This window comes from Diplodia corticola, assembly GCF_001883845.1.
Source record: "Diplodia corticola strain CBS 112549 chromosome Unknown scaffold14, whole genome shotgun sequence".
In the NCBI taxonomy this organism is placed as follows: domain Eukaryota; kingdom Fungi; phylum Ascomycota; class Dothideomycetes; order Botryosphaeriales; family Botryosphaeriaceae; genus Diplodia; species Diplodia corticola.
Window position 1 is genome coordinate 42,608 of NW_017971493.1, and position 18,897 is coordinate 61,504.

At 59.9% G+C, this 18,897-nt stretch overlaps 6 protein-coding genes across 6 annotated transcripts; 3 read left to right on the forward strand and 3 right to left on the reverse strand.

Annotated features, from left to right (window-relative positions):
• Positions 1-1,646: 1,646 nt before the first annotated feature.
• On the reverse strand, positions 1,647-3,769 carry BKCO1_1400013 (fad dependent oxidoreductase superfamily protein; the record flags this gene model as incomplete). The annotated part of the gene is made up of 5 exons (XM_020271040.1): positions 1,647-1,883; positions 1,943-2,179; positions 2,266-2,557; positions 3,000-3,345; positions 3,430-3,769. 5 exons carry the CDS (start codon positions 3,767-3,769, stop codon positions 1,647-1,649), a joined length of 1,452 nt encoding a protein of 483 aa, XP_020132232.1.
• Positions 3,770-4,134: 365 nt separating this feature from the next.
• Positions 4,135-4,927, reverse strand: BKCO1_1400014 (2-haloalkanoic acid dehalogenase; the record flags this gene model as incomplete). Its single annotated transcript, XM_020271051.1, has 2 exons — positions 4,135-4,258; positions 4,329-4,927. The coding sequence occupies 2 exons, from the start codon at positions 4,925-4,927 to the stop codon at positions 4,135-4,137; spliced, it is 723 nt and encodes a 240-aa protein (XP_020132235.1).
• A 650-nt stretch (positions 4,928-5,577) lies between these two features.
• Positions 5,578-7,668, forward strand: BKCO1_1400015 (amino acid transporter; the record flags this gene model as incomplete). The annotated part of the gene is made up of 8 exons (XM_020271062.1): positions 5,578-5,827; positions 5,891-5,930; positions 5,985-6,123; positions 6,176-6,183; positions 6,236-6,579; positions 6,645-6,755; positions 6,807-7,162; positions 7,216-7,668. 8 exons carry the CDS (start codon positions 5,578-5,580, stop codon positions 7,666-7,668), a joined length of 1,701 nt encoding a protein of 566 aa, XP_020132234.1.
• Positions 7,669-12,777: 5,109 nt separating this feature from the next.
• Positions 12,778-14,505, forward strand: BKCO1_1400016 (selenium-binding protein; the record flags this gene model as incomplete). Its single annotated transcript, XM_020271073.1, has 1 exon — positions 12,778-14,505. The coding sequence occupies one exon, from the start codon at positions 12,778-12,780 to the stop codon at positions 14,503-14,505; it is 1,728 nt and encodes a 575-aa protein (XP_020132237.1).
• A 315-nt stretch (positions 14,506-14,820) lies between these two features.
• On the reverse strand, positions 14,821-15,108 carry BKCO1_1400017 (uncharacterized protein; the record flags this gene model as incomplete). The annotated part of the gene is made up of 1 exon (XM_020271084.1): positions 14,821-15,108. The coding sequence occupies one exon, from the start codon at positions 15,106-15,108 to the stop codon at positions 14,821-14,823; it is 288 nt and encodes a 95-aa protein (XP_020132236.1).
• Positions 15,109-17,811: 2,703 nt separating this feature from the next.
• On the forward strand, positions 17,812-18,672 carry BKCO1_1400018 (urease accessory protein; the record flags this gene model as incomplete). Its single annotated transcript, XM_020271091.1, has 3 exons — positions 17,812-17,981; positions 18,034-18,510; positions 18,564-18,672. 3 exons carry the CDS (start codon positions 17,812-17,814, stop codon positions 18,670-18,672), a joined length of 756 nt encoding a protein of 251 aa, XP_020132229.1.
• Positions 18,673-18,897: the final 225 nt, after the last annotated feature.

Genomic DNA, 18,897 nt, shown 5'->3' on the forward strand with positions numbered 1-18,897 from the left:
GGCCCCCTCCTCGGTGGAAGACGTCTCCAAGCCTGGCGCCAGCTACCATGGCTTCCAATTTGGGTGCTGAAACAGCCCAAAGCAGACGCATGGACGCATAAATCAACATGCTTTCGACGGCTTATCGCGACTGTCCGCTGGACTACGGCCGGCGTGGTGGTGGTGGTGGTGGTGCAGCTTTGGTGGGCCTTGCATCGCCATGTGGCGGCTGTGCAGGAGCAAAAAGGACGACGATAACAACGCAGCAGAGCTTGCAGGAGTCGCACGTCCCCATGCCGCTGGACGGCGGCCGTTTCGGGGGCATGAGCCGACGAGGGTGCAGGCAGGGCCCATACGAGGCCGAACAAACCCTCGTCAGGTGTAGGCGATTACCTGCCCAATGCGGTTGAGGCTCCCGCGCGCGCCAGCAGGGGGGCGGCTGGCCGGGGCGCCCAGCAGAGGCCTGGCTGGAAGCAAGGAACGAAGATCAAACCAAGGTCGGCGGATCATCTGGGGAAAGGGACAAATGGGCTACGGACGCAAAAGGTGCCTGGCCCCTTTGATCGGCGCTGCTTCTTCAGACGTGTACGCGAGCACACATGTCCTGCTGCCGAGTCCCTGCACGGCTTCAGCCTCGCAGCCCTGCCAGCCCTGATCTTCGTCGCCGTGCACAATCAGTGCCTGGACGGTAAGTGGCGGACTCCGCCGGTCCTGCTGCGCTGCGAGTCGGTCCGCTGCCCAGACTCTTGCGGCAAGGCTGAGCCCAAACAGTATAGCAGGGTCGTGTATTTCTAATGCCCCGGGCATTTCGGAGCTTAGGTGCGCTTCGTCTAGGAAACCCCTCCTGGTTGGCTCCGATGCACGAGATTATCCTCCGAGACGGCACCACCGAGCAGCCAACAGCTGGCCGCCGCAATTCCTCCAACCACAACGACGTCAGACCGTCCCTTGGCACGAGCTCTCCTTTTCCGCTCCGTCGACCTATCGCGTCAACAGCGCATCCGCCAAAGCACACACAGACCCTGCCGTTATGGCCTTGGGTCTCGCTGTCTGGCGCCGCCGCTCCGGTACACACCTGCATAATCTCACGGGCATGGCAACGGGCAAAATTGTCCCCACGTCTCGATGGATCAGATGGCTGAGGTCTCGTCATGTGCGGCGGCCCGTCGCTCGGGAGTGGACGGATGCGAAACAGGTCCATGGCCCGCCGGTGTGCACAGTCGCGAAACTTTTTCCTCATTCGAATACGCGACGGATGATCGACAGCAACGCTGCCGCCAGCATCGGAGATGAGCGAGGGCGTTGCCGAGAATCAGCGAAGCTCCACAGCGCGCCTTGCCGCTCGTTTCAGGAACCAGACCAGATGCTCAAACCGCCGGCGGGAGATAAGTCTTTCTCCACCATTATTGTCGCTCGTGAGCACGACGTCGGACGTTGCATTACAGTCTCCACGGCTGTGGGTACGGCCGTAGCTGGTGGTCCACACGCACAGTGTGTGAGAGACGGGCACGTTATTCTTCTTCTTCTTGTTCTCCTTCTTCTCCTAGAATCCTTCTGCTAGTTGTTGCTAATTAAAGATGCAAACGCCCAATCTGATATGCCGTGCACCCCTCTCTTATTAGCTGGGACCAATGCTCTGCCAGGCACGGCACAGGCGAGACGGCCGTCTATTGGGGCTTGCTGTTCAAGATCAGGTTCTCTTCGCTCGCCAGCCTCTCGGCGGTTGTCTTGAAGAGGCGGGGGATGCCGGTCTGCTCAAAGGGAACGGCATGGAGAATCATGCTAGCGAGACCCTTGGACGACAGGAAGATCAGCGGCATGCCGTGCCCGTTGAAGCCGGCCATTACAAACTGGCCGGGCTTCGAGGGCACCTCGCCAATGTGCGGCATCATGTCGGCGGTGTACTGGGCGCGCACGGCGGGTCAGTGGGCGACGATGGCGTTGGGGGGGGATTGCGACTCACGCCCATGATGCCGGTCCAGAGCATGTCGAGCTCGGCGTGGCTGTGCTCCCAGCCGCGATAGTTGCGCTGCATGAAGCCCGGGAAGTGGTGCTCTGCGGGCGCGATGAGCGAGGCGTCGTCGGTGACGCCGTACCAGTGGCTGCGGTCGTGCCAGAACCACTGCTTGGCGCCGCCGATGACGATGCTGCCGTCGGGGCGGGTGATCTGGTAGTCGTAGATGCCCGGGGCGTAGCGCAGCTGGCAGCAGGTCAGGGCTGTCAAGGCTGTCGGGGACGCTGCAGGGGTGCGGGGGGGGTGCGGATGACGCGATTGGCCTTACGTACGCTGTAGGTGTTGGGCAGATGCGGGACGGCGGCGCCCGGGGGCACGCTGAGCCTGCTGCAGATGCCCTTGACGGGGATGATCTTGTCGCGGTACTGCGGGGCGACGCCGGCGGTGTAGGCGTTGGTGCAGAAGACGACCTGTCTGGCGCGCAGGCGGCCGCGCGGGGTGTCGACGCTCCACCAGCCCTCGTCGTCGCGCGCCTCGGCCACGCTGGTGACGGGCGTGTGCGTCTGCAGGTTGGCGCCGCGGCCGACGGCCAGCCCCAGGAGGTGCATGACCAGCTTGTACGGCCTGCCGAGTGGTTCGCGTCAGTGCCAGTCTGCCAGTCTAGCCGCAATCGCCCCTCTTCTCCGCGACGCCACCACGCCCGCCGCCGCCGCCGATCCCCGGTGCTCTAGTCGTCGTCTCGCTGGCTCGCTGGCTCGCTGGCTGCACACCCTCTCATTTGCATCCTTCGCCGCCCTCACCAGCGCCCCGTCCCACGCCGTCGACCGCTGCTGCTGCTGCTACTGCTGCCGATGCTGCTGCGCGTGCTGCCCCTTGCATGCTGCAGCGAGAGCACGCAACCGGAGCAGCCCACCGGAGCCAGAAGCTTATTTCCCCGCGCTGCTCCTCCTCCTCCTCCTCCATGGATTGCAATCTATCGGCCAGCACCGGAGGAGGGGGGAGGAGGGGAGAGGAGGGGAGAGGAGGGGAGAGGAGGGTAGGGCAGGAGCGGGAAGAGTCGACTCACCAGACGTGGCCGGCAGTGAAGGTGAAGGCGCATTTTGCGCCCTTGACTCCGGAAACCATCTCGGCGGTGGCGCCCTCGGAGAAGAAGACGTCGCGCACCGAGGGCCGGCCGCGGGCCTGCAGCTCGAGGAAGTCGGCCTTGCACTTGGCGGCGTGGTCGGCGTCGAGGCAGACGTCGACGGCCCGGGTCAGGCCAAAGTCGCAGTCGATGCCCTCGCGCTCCACCAGCTCCTTGACCGCCAGCACCTGCGACGACTCGAACGCCGCCAGCTCGTCGGCCGCCTCGGCCCCGAACAGCGCCGTGTACCGCGGCACCTGGAAGTACACGTCCGGCTTGAGGTGCCCGCCTGTTTGTTTGTGTTTGCTGCGTCAACCCCGTGTGCCCTGCTGCCCATATTGACTGGGAGGTTGGTGCTGCGATGTGTCCGTACCATTCCTTCCTGTTGCGCCTGAGCACGCCTCGCGCGCCTCCAGTATCGTGATCCTGGGCGGATTCGGGTTGTCTTTCTGCAGGTGATACGCCGTCGACGCGCCCGCGTAGCCCGCCCCGATGATGAGGACGTCCGTCTCGGCGGGCAGGTCGGGCGTCGTGCGCGCGCTGTCCAGCGGGTGCAGCTGCGTGCGCCAGAAGGGCGTCAGCGGGTTCGGCACGGGGTACGGATACGGCGCGTGCTCGGTCGACGGCTCGGTCGAGTATATCGAGTCCGACGACGGCGGCGTGAACGAGCCGTCGATTTGCGAGAGGCGTGCTTGGGCGGTCTTGGACGACATGCTGGTGTTTTGGCCGCAATGATATCGTGGCTGGGCAACAGTGCTTGCGGGCGAGTGCAAACCATCACGGGGGGCACGGGAGAGCTGGATATAAGAAGCTCAATGTTCAGACGCGTGTACCTAGATAGAGAGACCGCTCGACCGGCATGAATGCGTCGATTGCACCTAGTGAGGGTGAGGCAGCGGTTGCGCAACGGTGGGACCACTGCGGCCCGCCCTCGTATCAGACCGGCCAACGGCAGACAGGGATCGGAGAAGCGCGAGCCTGCCTATCGATACAGGAGTCGAGTCACATGGAGCTATGGCCACCGGAGCTTGCAGTGTGCATCTTTGTTTGTTTGCTTTTGCGCCGTTGCTCGGCTCTGCTAGGACGATGCCGCGATGATCTTGTCTGCCATCTCCAGCGGCGTCTCCGCCATCACGTCCATCTCGCCAAAGATCTCAACACACGGCTCCTTCTCCCACACGCTGGTGTATGCGCCCTTGAACCTGTGCCGCGCCAGGGGGGTCAGCAATCGAGATGCAAGTGACGTGGCTGAGGCACGCGCAGCAAACTTACCCGACTGTTCGCGCAGCAGACACGTCCCACATGTGCGCCGCCGCAAACCACTTCTCGCCGTCGCCAAGAGCCTTGATGGCCGGCTCGTATGCCTTGGGGTCCGGCTTGCCGATGCCGCTGGAGTCGCAGCTCATCAGGTTCTCCGACGGCATGGGAACGCCTGCCTTCTCAAAGTATCCTCCCACGCGCTTCCTGTCGCCGGCAGACAGGCACCAGCAGGTAAAGCCCGCGGAGCGCAGCTTGGCGAACATCTCGGGGACGCCGTCCCGCATCTTGAGGTTGTTGTAAGCTTCCGTGATGACCTTTAGGTCTTCATCCGTCGCGAACTGACGCGGCTCGTCGACGCCAGCTTGGTAGAGCATGCGGTAGAACAGCGCCGCCTGGAGCTTGGAGAAAACGGTGTAGCGACCAGAGAGGGACAGGTAGGTGTACTCGCGCTCGGCAGCCTCCATCCATGCGAAGGCAAACAGTCGTGGCGAGATGCCCAGCTTGGCAAACCGCTCGCCCAGCTGCGAGGCAATTGCATCGAACCAGACATCGTAGCCGACGCAGGTGCCGACGACGTCGAACACAACGTGCTTTTTCGTGGGGGTGGTCATTTCGGATGTTGCGATGAAGAACTGGTTGATCTAAAGGGAGCGATCGGTATGAGATGAATTGAGATGCGGAAGGACAGTCTTCGCCATCTAAAATGCACATGGCTCCGACCTCGCTCGCACCTTCGGACCCTCGACGTCTTGGTGTGCAGGATCTCCAGGCCCTTGCACGCTGCGGCTGAACCCCACCTTTGGCCCCAAAGCGCCCCCGCACCCTCGGCTGCTGGCCGAGACACCGCGTGTCGGGTGAGTGCGAGGGTGCCTCGCATCTGCGCGCTGTCGTCCGATCGGCCTCGATGATAGGAAACAGCTCAAGCTCTGCCGAGCCCAGCCAACTCACTTGGTGAAAGCTTTGCGCGTCGACCTTCCTTGGTTCTTGGCCGTACCGCTATCGGATGAATTGGGTCGGCCGCCCTGGCATCTATGGCAAATAGCACGTCGGGGCATATCTCGACGGAGGGCTGCTGGCACAAGTGGCTGAAGGTTGCGCATGCCAGGCGATACAGCCATGACGGGCCTCGCAGTTACTGTATCGAGTATCGGCGTCTTGGAGATAGTGAGATAGCGAACAGGTAGATGAAAGTGCGACGCTCCTGCACATCTGAGCGTACCACTGCTGCCCCCTTCTTCATCTACCTTCCACTGTGGCTGCAATGGCCCAACATACGGACGAGCCCACTTCTACGTCGTCGCAAAACGATGGCTATGATGTCGAGAAAAAAGACGCGGCCGATGTTGCGGTGGTGCCTTCCACGGACGCTGGCGAAGGGCATGTTGGCACAGTCGACTTGGTCGAGGTCGGATATGAGCGGTCGCTAAAGAGGCGTCAGATCATGATGATGGCATTCGGTGCTGGCATTGGGACTGGTTTGTGGGTCGGCACGGGAAGTGCGCTGTCCAAAGGTCAGTAGTCGAAGAAGTCAAATGCGATGCCTGGATGCACTCTGCTAACGCTGCGGTCTGTAGCCGGCCCGGGCGGAATCGCCGTTTCCTACACCATCATGGCGTAAGTGAGTCGGCGCATATGATCGGATGACGGAACGCTGAGCATGGTCGACAGAGCCATTGTGTACATCATGTACACGTCCATTGGAGAGATGACAGCGTACAAGCCGGTTCACGGCGGCTTTACTCGTCAAGCAGGAGAATACGTTGATCCTGCCCTAGGATTCGCCATTGGGATCAACTTCTGGTTCAATGTAAGCAACGCCCGCAAAGACGGCGAGACTGCTCTCTGCTAACAGACTCAAGTGGGTCATGTAAGGTGTAGCCGCCGCCGCAGAGGCGTATCCATCACTGACGAGGTTGAAGGATCATCCCGGCCGAGATTACGGCCTGCATCTCCGTCCTCCACTACTGGGAAAGCTCGTACAAGGTGCCGCTGGCGGCATGGATCACAATCTTCTTGGTCATCATCGTCTTTGTGAACATCTGGCCGGTGAAGCTGTACGGAGAGGTTGAGTTCTGGTTTTCCTTCCTGAAGTGTCTTGCGCTCGTGGCCATCATCTTCTTCATGATCGTCATGACGAGTGGAGGGATTCCGGCCACACGTGGCCCAATTGAGTTCAAGTATTGGAAGGATCCAGGCGCGTTTGTGAACGGCATCCGCGGGATTGCGGCTGCGTTTGTCCAGGCTGGCTTCAGCTTCGGCGGCGGTAAGTGTGGCGCTCCGCTCCGCTCCTCGCCTTGCGTCGGCTTTACCTTTACTGATGACGGGAAGGCGAGCACATTGCCGTCATGGCTGGCGAAGCCAAGGACCCGCGCGAGACGGTCAAGCGGTCGGTGCAGCCCCTGTTCTGGCGCATGTTTGCGTTTTTTGTGGTCAATATCTGTAAGTGAAGCAGCGTCCCCGTGTCGGGGGGCCGGCCTCATCCGGAGACAGGGCTCGTGGGAATGTGTATTCCATACAACGAACCGAACCTCGTGAACGCATCCGGGACGCTCGCATCGCCGTTCGTGCTGGCGATCCGGGCATGCGATCTGTTCGGGCTCGCGCACGCGCTCAACGCCTTCATCCTGATCACGGTCATCTCGTGCGGCATCACGTCGGCGTACATTGCGTCGCGCACGCTCTGCGCCCTCGCGGACCTGCACTGGGTGCACCCGGTGTTTGGGCGCAAGGACAGGCAGGGGCGGCCATACATTGCCATGACCATCAGCATGGTGCTGGGCGGCGGGCTCTGCTACCTGAACTGCAACTCGACGGCGGAGGAGGTGTACAATTGGTTCTCGTCTCTGGTCAGCGCTCCTGCCGGATCGAGCAAGACACAGGCTAACTTGGAGTGGCGCAGGTGGGCATCAGCGGCTTCCTGCAGTGGGCAACCATCTACTGGATGCACATCCGGTTCCGCAAAGGGCTCCGGGCCCAGGGCATCGAGCACAGGACGCTGCCGTTCCACGACGTGCTTGCGCCGTGGAGCCAGTACGCGGGCCTCGTCGTCATCTTCCTGATCCTGGTGGCCGAGTTCTACCTGGCCATCTTCCCCTTCGACGCAAAGCCCAGCGCGGAGAACTTCTTCGCCACGTACATTGCGGCGCCGCTGTTCGTGCTCGACTACTTTGCCTACAAGTGGTGGTACAAGACGAAGATAGTGCGGCCCAAAGACATGGACTTCAGCGAGGCCTTTGTCTTCGACGAGATGGAGCGGCGCCAGAAGGCCGAGGCGGCGGCGCAGGCCCAGGAGCAGGCGGGGCTGGGCGTGGCGGGCGCTGCCCGGCGCGTGTGGTCTGCGCTGGTGGGATGATAGCGCGAGGGCGGTGGAGTCGGGGATATTGTGTCATGGCGGGCGAAGGATTTGTGGGGTTGAGATTGGAGTGTTTCTTTTGCTGCTGCGCCAACTGCAAGCGGGCGCGGATCCGAGGCTGGCGGCGCCCGGTCAATAGCTATACCTACTACTGCTGCGCAGAGCCGGGGGCACTATAAAAAGAACGAGGCGAGATGAGCAGAGGCACGGAGGGGCGGGCGCCAGTGCATGCCGGGGCCGAGCCGAGGGAGACCTAGGGATCTTCGATGTATCACTTGGGCGGGAGGCTGCCCGTTGGCACCGGCCGCGCTGAGGCCGCGCTGCGGCCCGGCCAGGACTTCCTGACGTTGCAATCCCACAGCATCGTATTCTTATCACTCCTGCCGCCGTGCCGCCGCCGCCGCCATGCCATGCCCTGCCACGCCCTGCCACGCCCTGCCCGCCCTGCCTCGCCCGGGTAAACAGTGAGCCACGAGCTTACTCGCGCGTCCTGCAATAGCTGCTCGACCCGGCCGCCCTGCCCGTCGCCGTTTCTCCGGTTTCACCGCGGTGGGGGAGCCTTCAGCTGTCGCAACCGGTAACACGCCCGCGCCCGCGTCGCCTGCCCTTTCCCCTCGCCCAGCGACGGCCGGCAGCACTGCTGTTCTAGAACTTCTAGAACCTCGGGTGGAATGTCTTCTGGGGGGAGCGTCCTGCGTCTGCCTGGCTGTATAGCTGGGATTATCAACACTCGCCAGCACCCCCGGCTCATGCACCCCTCGGCCTCCAAACGCACCGCACGCCCCGCCCCGGCCGCAGAGCACCAACCCTGCGTCCGACACGGCTGTCCAGAGCCCTGCGGCCACAGTGGTGGTAATATGGCCAAGTGGATCCTCTCCGCCCGCCGCGAGTCAATGCTTCAACCCTGCTTCCTCTGCTTCTGTTGCCCGCCCAGCCGCCTTGGCAGAGCCATCCGCACGACTACCACCGCCTGAAGCCGAAGCGAACCGCCCGATAAACTCAATCGTGCATCTCCCGCCTGCGCCCTCGAGCCTCGGTGCGAGAGGGGACCATGGCATGGACCACGCCCTGCCACCTCCAGCCAGGGCCTGGCCGCTCAACGGCCGTGTGCCAGAAGGGGATTAGGAGCCTGGCGAAAAAATCTCTGCCACCACGCGAAGGAGACGGCCGGCACCGTTCGACGAGCGCGACTGACGTGCTGCCATCGGTGTGGCGGAGCATGTCTGAGCAGTGCCTGACCCACTGCTCGTTTGGACGAGCTGTGCGAGCCCGCCATGTTCCTGGAGCTTCAACAGCTGACAACTAGACCCACCAACTGCCTGCAGCTCGGTGATGGGCACCGGCTACTATCGTCTGTGACAGAGGGTATTTCCTCCGACTTCCCCGTGTTCCTCGTATCCTCACCATGTCCCGCACAATCCATTCCCCCTCTTCTTCTTCTTCATCACCTTCATCATCTTCATCTTCTGGTCTCCCCTCCTGGATCAGCAACCAGCCGTGATGTCATGGAGCTGTCGATCTCCTTCGTCCGCTAAAAGCTGTTGACTGGGCTCCATTTTTGCCAAGTGGCCTCTTCCTCTTCATTGGATCCAGGTGAACCTAGTCTCTGCCGTCTCCAGTGTGCCTCTCTGCTTCAAGCGTTCTTATCTTCCTGTTTGCCGATATCTCCCACGGGCAGCCGAATGCTGCGGTCCGGCGATGATCCATTGTGCAAGGATGGATTTGTCAAACCCCGAAAGCTCTATGCCAAGGCCCAATGGCTCAATCGGTTCCTCTAGGCGCTCCGGTTGTTCGAGAAGGTGCCGTGGCTATCATGACGTCCAGTCCTTGAGGTTTGGCATTTCCGTTTCCATTTGGGCCCGGGGAGAGAGGTCTGTCGCTGCGGGCTCCAGGGCTTCCGTCGCACTTCAGAACAATTCGCCCAAAGCAGGACTCTCTCTTTAATACTTTGCTTCGTGCACCTTGCTGGCACAGTGGCGTCCTCGTAAAGCACTCTCGAATACGCGTCTGCGGTCCAAACACCTGTCCTTTCCGCGGCTAAACGCGGCTCGCAGCCCTTGGTGGCGACATGTTTTCCCTGCGCACTTCCACTTTCTAGGCTTTTTACCGCATCGGTACCATTGTGCGTGGCATAAGCCACCCTACGGTACCTTGGCCCTTGTGTTCTGCAGCGCTATTGGCTTGTGCCTCCTTCCTCTTTGGGGTTACACTTTGCTTCGCTACTAGGTCGAGCACCGTGGTGGAGCAGATGCTCGTGCTTCTGCGGCGAGCTGGCCATTGGGATGCTCAAAGGCTGCTACGTTGAGGCCCTGGTGGCTCGTCATCGCTTGGCTAGCTCGGCAAGCTGGGGGGGTTTTTTTTTGCACTCATGTGGAGAAGTCATCGTCCTTCCCGATTCGGCCTACCTTTGGTCGGCCGCCCCGGATTTTGCTTCCCGCCCTTTGTTTTCGCCTTGTAGCCTCCACAGCTGTGTCTGTGAGCATCGACTTGCGACCTGTGCTTGGATTTCCAAAGCTCCGTCTCGTAGTGGTCGTCGAGCTTCATTCTCCAGCTTCGCTCGCGCACCGATGTGTGTGTGTCGTTTCGACAGAACTGGTGGCCCGGCTTGGAATTGTTTAACTGAAACCCGATCTGCGATCGTGTCCAGGATCGAGGAGGAAAGTGGTAGTCGAGGCGTATTTCCTACGAGGAAGGCCCTCAGCGGACATTAGGCTGTCTGGTTTTGTCGGTGCCCGTGATTTTGACCCTAAAGTTTCAATGAGTACTCTGTCGAACGTATTGCAATGCAGCGAATGAGCCGAATCAGGCTTGCCCGAACCGGAGCTCGAGTCCTTACCAAACACTACTTCGAACAAAACCTCTCCAGGTCACAAGCAAAGGAACCTTTGAGATGTATATCGCCATAGCTCGGCTCGCACGCACTTGAAGTGACTCGTCCATTTGTTGTAGTCGCCCAGAGCTCAGTGTTTCTCGTCGGATTGGCATTCCTGCCATTTTTCCTGCATTGAAAGGTCAATGCCTATCAAAAGACCGCAGTGCCTTGGTACTGCTGATGTCCACCCAGTGGCTGACCAGAAAGGAGCCCTGCTGACAACTTTGATATCGAGCGTTTGGGCAGTCTGACGACTGGCGCTTGGATATGTCCCGCCAATTGTTTTCCGGCTTTCACTTCATCGCCTTGTTCCTCGAAGTATTCGTGGGGGTTTTCGCTGTAAGATCTCGCCGGGACTCAAAGCCAGCGCTCTCTATCAGTGACCGGAAAGATGAGCATCGGCACTGTAGCGCTGTCTCTGTTTATCTATAAGGTTGCAAGCGTCCAGCATTTCGTCCGATAAATCATCAGAAGGTCACTTACCTCTCCGTTTGTCTCACCATCCAACTGCGCACCTTACGCTACATGTTGCTTTCCCCAAAGCACCAAAAGAGCCTGCAGAGGCGGATCTGCTCCAAACTATCGCATGCGCCGTCGTCGGTGCAAGGGGGATGAAGGGAAGAGGGCCGGCAGCTTCTGCGACGCCTGTGCCCTCGGCCGCTGGACGAGTGACGTGTTGGAATGTTCGTCTCTGCGCATGATTGTTCGCTTCATGTAATGGCATGCTTGTGCCTCCGGCGCGGAACGTCGGCGTGGAAGTGTACTATACTGTCAGCTACCTGGGCAGATCAGGTCGCTCGCCGCTGTGATGGCGAGCCGCCATAGGGCTGCAGAAACTGTCGCGAAGAGCGAGCTGGAGGATCGAGTGTGTGAGACAGACCTCGAAGGTGAGGTGGGAGGGGCTTCCACGTTGCGATGAGGTCAAAGGAGTGCCGAGGAGGCCGTCGTGCGGCGTGTTGCTCGCCATGGCGCTTTGCTTGACGCTGGTAGTACTTGCGAGCTGTGGTGGCATGGTGAGGGGACATTGATGAGTGGGTAATGGAGCCTGCGACCGTATCGTCACTGGCATCAACACACCCGCCCTGAGCGCAAGCGCTTGTCGCAATGTCGCAGACGGCGGATAACTGCATCGCACGAAGACAAATCACCAAGAAGCTCCTCGATTGCTCTTCACTATGTTTGAACACTCGTAAGGCGGCTGCTAGACCGCCTTAACTCAGCGCAGATTCAGCAGGCGGCGGCTTGGGCGCAGAAAGTCAACACCAATGCCGGCGTACAGAACCGCCGGGAACCACGCGCAACACTTTCGAATGTTCGATGGCCTGAGGCGAAGCAACTCTGGGACAGGCAAGCGAAGCTTCTTCCTCAAGTACCTAGTTGTGCTGGCTGGCTTAACGGAAAAGCGCGAGCAGGCACTGCATGTAACCCAGCCCAAGAGAGTGAGCTTAAATTAAGAGGCTCCCGTAACGCTTCCTCGAAGCCCTGCGCAAGGCAGAGCGTTCAACGAAACCCACGTTGCTGGAAACTCCATGAAGTTAGGAGAAAAAACCAGCGGGTACCTAACACGGAACGAATCAGTAGGCACAGTTGTTAAAATGGGGGGAGGAAACATCTTGGCCTTGGGCTTTGGTGAAGAAGAAAAGAAGAAGAAGAGGTTCTGGAGGGAAGTTCGGGGCTTTTTATGTTGGAGCGGGCGGTAGCGAGCGGTGCTCATCACGGGGGCTGATAGTGGGTCTGGCACCTGATGCACGGGCTTGATGGCCGCTCGCAGCCCAGTAAAGCAGGAGCCATACCTGTGTGTCATCAGAAAGCAGGCGGGAAGAAGAACTTCCTCCTCAAACTGGCAGACTAGACCACGTGTAGCTGCAAATCACCGGCGCGCTGCTCAATCAGGTAACCAGTGTCCATGCAGACTTTCACCAACCTCATTGCTCGTCCCTTCCATGACCAAACGACGGCGAACCAATCACGCTATAGTAGATACCTCAGCAGTGCGGGAACTCCTCCCTGTGACGTTGATATTGTCAAGAAGCAGTGAAGTGTGACAGACACTGTAGGTGCGTGTATGTCCCAACATACGATGCGCAGGTGCGGGGGCGCACAAGCGCTGATGCAGAACGACGTCAGGCATGCTTGCTCTGACTTCCTCACCCCGAGGCTGCTGCTGGCTTTCCTAACCAACTCCCCCGCATCGAAGATCCGAACAAGATCCTACGAGTTGCAAACAGTACGTGCTCATGCCCCTCCGATCCTCACCTAACATCGATGGCCTACTCGCATTGACGGGCATCGCATCTGCCGAACCAGCTGCCAAGTCACCTGTGCTACACTGCTCAGTCAAAGCAAAGACAAAACCCGCCGCAGCTCGTTTGCCCAAGTCAAAACGACCCAGCAAACCACAGGCACCGCAAGCAAAATCCACCACCACCATGGACCCCACCTTCTACCGCACGCCCGCCGACGCCATGGCCGCCCCAGCCGAGCAGCTCGCCTACGTCGCCGGCTTCGATCCCGCGCACAAGCACGAAGACGCCGTCTTCGTCGTCGACCTCGACCGGGCCTCGGCCACCTACGGCCGCGCCGTCCACAAGACCAACGTCCCCGCCGGCAGCGAGCTGCATCACTTCGGCTGGAACGCGTGCTCGAGCGCCCTGAAGCACTGCGGCCACGGCCACGGCCCCGCCGCCGCCTCCCTCCAGCGTCGCTACCTCATCGTGCCTGGCCTGCGCTCCTCCGACATCTTCGTCCTCGACACCGCGCCCGACCCTCGCGCGCCGGTGCTCGTTAAGACCGTGGCCGCCGCCGAGCTCGCCGACAGGGCCGGCTACTCGCGCCCCCATACGGTGCACTGTGGGCCGGCCGGCGTCTTCGTGACGTGCTTGGGGGGCAGTGACAGGGGCAGGGGCGGTGGTGAGGGTGCCACCGATGATGGTAAAGCAGAAGGACAAGAAGCAGAAGAAGAGAAAGAAGCGAAAGAAGCAGCCGGGCAGCCATTGCCAGGAGGCATCGCACTGCTCGACCACGACACGTTCGACGTCTTGCGCGCGTGGGAGACGGCGCGCGGCCCCCAGCGCTTCCATTACGACGCATGGTGGCATCTCAACCGCAACACGCTCGTGTCGAGCGAATGGGGCGCGCCGTCCATGATCGAGGCCGGGCTGGTGCCCGAGCTGCTGCTGGCGAACCGGTACGGCCACGCGCTGCACTTTTGGGACCTGCGCGAGGGGCGGCACGTCCAGCGCGTCGAGCTCGGCGAGGAGCATCAGATGGTGCTGGAGGTCAGGCCGTCGCACGATCCTGAGGCGACGTGGGGGTATGTTGGCGTGGTGGTGTCGACCAAGGACTTGTCTGGGTCGGTGTGGCGGTGGTATCTGGACGAGGGGAAAGAGGACGAGGGGAAGAAATGGAAGGTCGAAAAGGTCATCACCATCCCAGCGCAGAAGGTCGAGGATGCGAGCAAGCTGCCGCCTCTGCTGCAGCCGTTTGGCGGCCCGGTGCCTCCTATCATCACGGATATCGATTTGTCTGTCGACGACCGCTACCTCTACGTGTCTTGCTGGGTCACCGGAGAGCTGAAGCAGTACGATGTCAGTGATCCAAAGCACCCCAAGGAGACTGGTAGCGTTCGCCTGGGCGGGGTCATCGACCCATCGGCGCATCCGTCGCGGCCAAACGAACCACTGGGAGGCGGCCCGCAGATGGTAGAGGTTAGCCGCGATGGGCGTCGTATCTACCTCACCAACTCGTTGTACTCATCCTGGGACGACCAATTCTACCCGGACGGTGTGGGAGCGTGGATGGTAAAGGTAGACGTGCTTCCGGGCGGAGGAATGGAGGTAGACAAGGACTTTTTTCTCGGCGCAGACGCTTTTGAAGGGTTGAGGGTGCATCAAATTCGTCTACAAGGAGGGGACGCTTCAACAGATTCCTACTGCTACCGCTCAGAAGTGCGGGCGAACGCTTGATACACGCTCACTTTCAGAGACCATGGCGCTCAAGTTCGCAATATTACATTCGACTGTTTGAAGCCAAAGAGGCTTCTAGTGTTTTCCAGTGACTCCCATTGCCATGACTGCCTGATGCCTTTCACAGTCCCTTGTACACCTCTCTCGTGTGTTCCGCCTGGCGGATTCTGGATGGTCATGCTGACTGAACGTATACGGTTCTTGGACGATCAAGTTGTCACGGTGCTCATGCGATGCTGTCCACTCGAGATCAATCAGCCTCCGCTCAAGCCAGCGGCTGTCAAGACCGCCAGATATTCTGTGCTGACTTACCACCTAGCGCTTGAGCGCAGCCAATAGCTTCGTCTTTGCCAGACGGCCCACGGCCAACGCCTTCTCGGCCAGACGCGTCACTGTAGCCTTGACACTGCCGCGTCTGGAAGTCAGCTCGCGCTCACGCTGAGCCAGACGACTGTTGATGACCTCCTCAAGGATGGTCGGGCTAGCAGTGCAGCCCTCGTGTTCCTTCTCGGCGATTGTGCGGTTGAAGGCGGGCACGTCAACAATCATGCCTCGATGTTTCAGCTTCTTGATGGTCCTGGGGTAGTCGGAGGCAGACGTCATGGTGGTTGCTGTGGAGGTATGAGACGGATCTGTGGCTGCGAGTTGATGGAGGATGGACGTCTGCAAAGCTTGCGACAAGGAAGTGAGGCAGAGGTTGGTCGGTAGTGGTTGTGAGCGGCTAGGCGAAGCGGGCGCGCGCGCAGACAGTTCATGGAGTGAGGGCCCTGCCGGGCGGTCAGACACCAACTACGGGTCACTAAGGGTCTACATAGTGGAAATTTCGATGCGGCTCATCAGATTGTGCGCTCAGGATGTTGGATAACACGAGATACGTTCGCGACAGTCGCGTTGAGAGCCGGTTCAGCGGGCGCATGTCTGCGCTGCCATAGCTGAGGCATGGCAAGGCCTAGAAGTTTCTTCATACTGCGCTGGACCTCTAGCATGCATTGTCGCAGTCAAATGGCTCACTCCAGACAGCGTGCGTAGGGGGGCGCAATGGATGAAGACCACCCGCGGTCGCGTCTGTGCGGCAAATGGGGCGGGTTCACGCAGCTCAGGCTCAGAATCACGAAGAAACTAATCGCCCAAGGTTGCAAGCACGAAGAATGCGACCGAGGGTGCCGTGGCTAGGTGGAAAACCCAGGCTTGCGGTGTCCGGTCAGCGAGCGACAGCCCACAAACCCCAACACCATGATCTCTGTCGTGAGAAACCTTCTCACTGAAGGAAAGATGATGCAAGGCAGACAGCCACGGCGATGAAATGGCCTCACCGTGCAAAGACCTTAAGATGTCTTCAAGTCCCTCAGATTGAGTTGAAAAAGCCTCTTCCTCGTCCTCCAGCGCATGGCTAGAGAAGAACAACGAAAAGTAAGTTCGCATCAGCCCGAGACAGTGCAATACAGGCGACACTGTGATCAGTGACATAAGCGGAGCTCAGCGGCCACCGATCAGGTTCTAAAAACAAGCAAAGTAGTAGACCCCCGTAGGGGCGTTCTAGAGATTAAACTAAAAAGAACAGTTACTACACTTGATCTAAGCCAAAAGGCAAAGAGAGCTAAAGAAGAAAAGAAGAAAAGAGGATTTGGAGCGGAAGAGGGGGGTTTTTATGGGTTGCTCGGCGGGAGTAGTTGATCCGGAGGCACGGGGTCGGCTGCACCCATTGGCAGGACAACGCTATGTGCTAAACCAAAAATGGAAGGCGCAGCGAATGTGTTCGGCAGACGGGCACCTTCCTTTGACGTAATGCATGCGGCGGAGCCTCCAGAGGACCGAGAACCTTCCATCTGGGCAACAGGTGATTTGAGCGCACTTGTTCACCACGACGAGTGAAGCAGGAAGAGATGGCTCCATAGCTTGTTTGGTAGAGCGCAAAAGACCTCATGGTAGTGTCTCCAAGCATCGGCACGCACCTGGATATTGCAAGACTCGGCAAGCTCGCCGGCAAGCGCACTGCGCAGATAGCCAAGTTTCTGTCCATTTGATCACTGACTCTAAGCTTGCAACAGATGACACGAATCTGTTCCGCATCGCACCATCGAAGACGCGCAGAGGCTGTTACCTCACCACAGCTCGCAAGGTTTCTTTCTTCCCAGCGCCACGCTCTCAGACCAATGAGCAGAGGCAGGCAGCCTCCTCCCAGCGTGGCGCGCACATCTGGAAACGATGAGCCTGGGTGACGATACCATGTGGACAGAGGTACGTGGAGGCGCAGATACGCCGGCTCAACGGCAAAGTTGTGGCTACGTGGGAATGCTTCGCAAGCTATCGTCTTGTAGAGGTAGGATCTCGTCCTCAGACTTGTCCCGGTGACGCCATCACGCAGTGTCATTGTCTGTTGCATTGCGACCCATTGTACGGTTTTGATTGATGCAGCTACGTACTGTGATCGGATGCATAGAACTGTGGCAGTCAGAATGCTCTTCACGACAGCGTCCATGGGATCGCCATTGGCCACGATGATAGCTACACCAGGGTGCTGCCAGAGCCGGCGACACGCGGAAGAGTGACGCGCAAGCAGCAATGTCGAGGACAGTTCCAAAACAGAGTTCACTAAAGACGGCGAATCGACTCATAACGTGGGCGGTTGATGGTGCAACGAAATAGAACTAGATCTAGGCATGGAAACATTGAAGTTCCCACAAGCAATCTCACCAACGGCTGTGATTGTTCGGCCCTGAAGAAGAAAGTCTGGTATGTCGAGCCCAGCTCAAGCATTGAAGCAGTCGATCTGAGCATACCTTCAAAGCTCATCGGCCTAGATGACGGAGAGAGACGGTCGCTAACAAGGCCCGTGGCCGTCAGGGAGTGTATAGAGCTTGGGCAGGTAGAAGAGATGCTAGGAAAAGCATCAACACCGGGAACAATCAGCCCTTCCGAAGATCTAGGCGCCTGATGCAATTAATGGGTGTGCCACTTCCCATGCGAACATATGGCAGGGAAGTGGAATGACTGAGAAATGCATCGTCTTGGCAGCGGGCGTGTTTCCTAGGACCACGCAGTACCGGCCACGACAACGGCCCTACTACACGAAAACCACCCACCGAGACTCCGGGCAGCAGCGCTCGATAGGAAGGAAAGTGAAACTGTGGTGATGGTGAGTGTGGTGTTGGAAGCTCTGACCAGGCGACAGGGAAGACCCACGGCGCATGCCCCGCCCTCAGCTGCCCCACTCCTGCGGCCCATGCCCATGATTTCGCCGCTCCATCTCCCACTGATCCCGCGCTCAATTGTCTGCGTACGTACGCTGTGCAATCCTCGACCGCAATGGCACACTCGCATTCGCACGACGGCGGAGCGTCGCACTCGCACGCCGGCGCCGACCATGGCCACACCCACGAGATCCTCGACGGCCCCGGCTCGTACCTGGGGCGGGAGATGCCCATCATCGAAGGCAGGACCTGGGAGGATCGCGCCTTCACCATTGGCATTGGCGGGTAGGCATGGCTTGGGCGCGCGCAGATGGCCTAGCTGACAGCTTGGATGCAGCCCGGTGGGATCCGGCAAGACGGCCCTCATGCTGGCCCTCTGCCTCGCGCTGCGCGACAGCTACAGCATCGCCGCCGTGACCAACGACATCTTCACCCGCGAAGACTGCGAGTTCCTGACCCGGAACAACGCCCTGCCCGCCGAGCGCATCCGCGCCATTGAGACCGGCGGCTGCCCCCATGCTGCCGTGCGCGAGGACATCTCCACCAACCTGGCCGCCCTGGAGGACCTGCATCGCGAGTTCAACACGGAGCTGCTGCTGATCGAGAGTGGCGGCGACAACCTGGCCGCCAACTACAGCCGCGAGCTGGCCGACTTCATCATCTACGTCATCGACGTGAGCGGCGGCGACAAGATTCCGCGCAAGGGCGGCCCCGGCATCACCCAGAGCGACTTGCTTGTCGTCAACAAGACAGACCTGGCCGAGATTGTGGGCGCCGATCTGGGCGTCATGGAGAGGGACGCGAGGAAGATGCGGTGAGTACTGCCATCGTGCTGGAATGGAATGCTGAAGCTGACCCGTTTGCCAGCGAGGGCGGCCCCACCATCTTTGCCCAGGTCAAGAATGGGAAGAACGTCCAACATATTGTCAACCTCATCCTGAGCGCGTGGAAGGCAAGCGGCGCCAAGAAGGCATGAAGGGAAGGTTGTGAAATAATAATAATGCTGGCATATATCCAATCCGAGACTTCGCCCTGCCAGCTTGTCGTACCGCAGGTCAAGAAAGAGAGACAGAGCCACGGCTGAAGACGGTCCATGTGAAGCCAACTACATGCCTTGGCGTGCGCATTGGCCAGCTGTCTCCCACACGGCTGTGCCTTGCTTGGCTCAGGCACGCAGCGAATCCGATAACCCGTTCCTGGT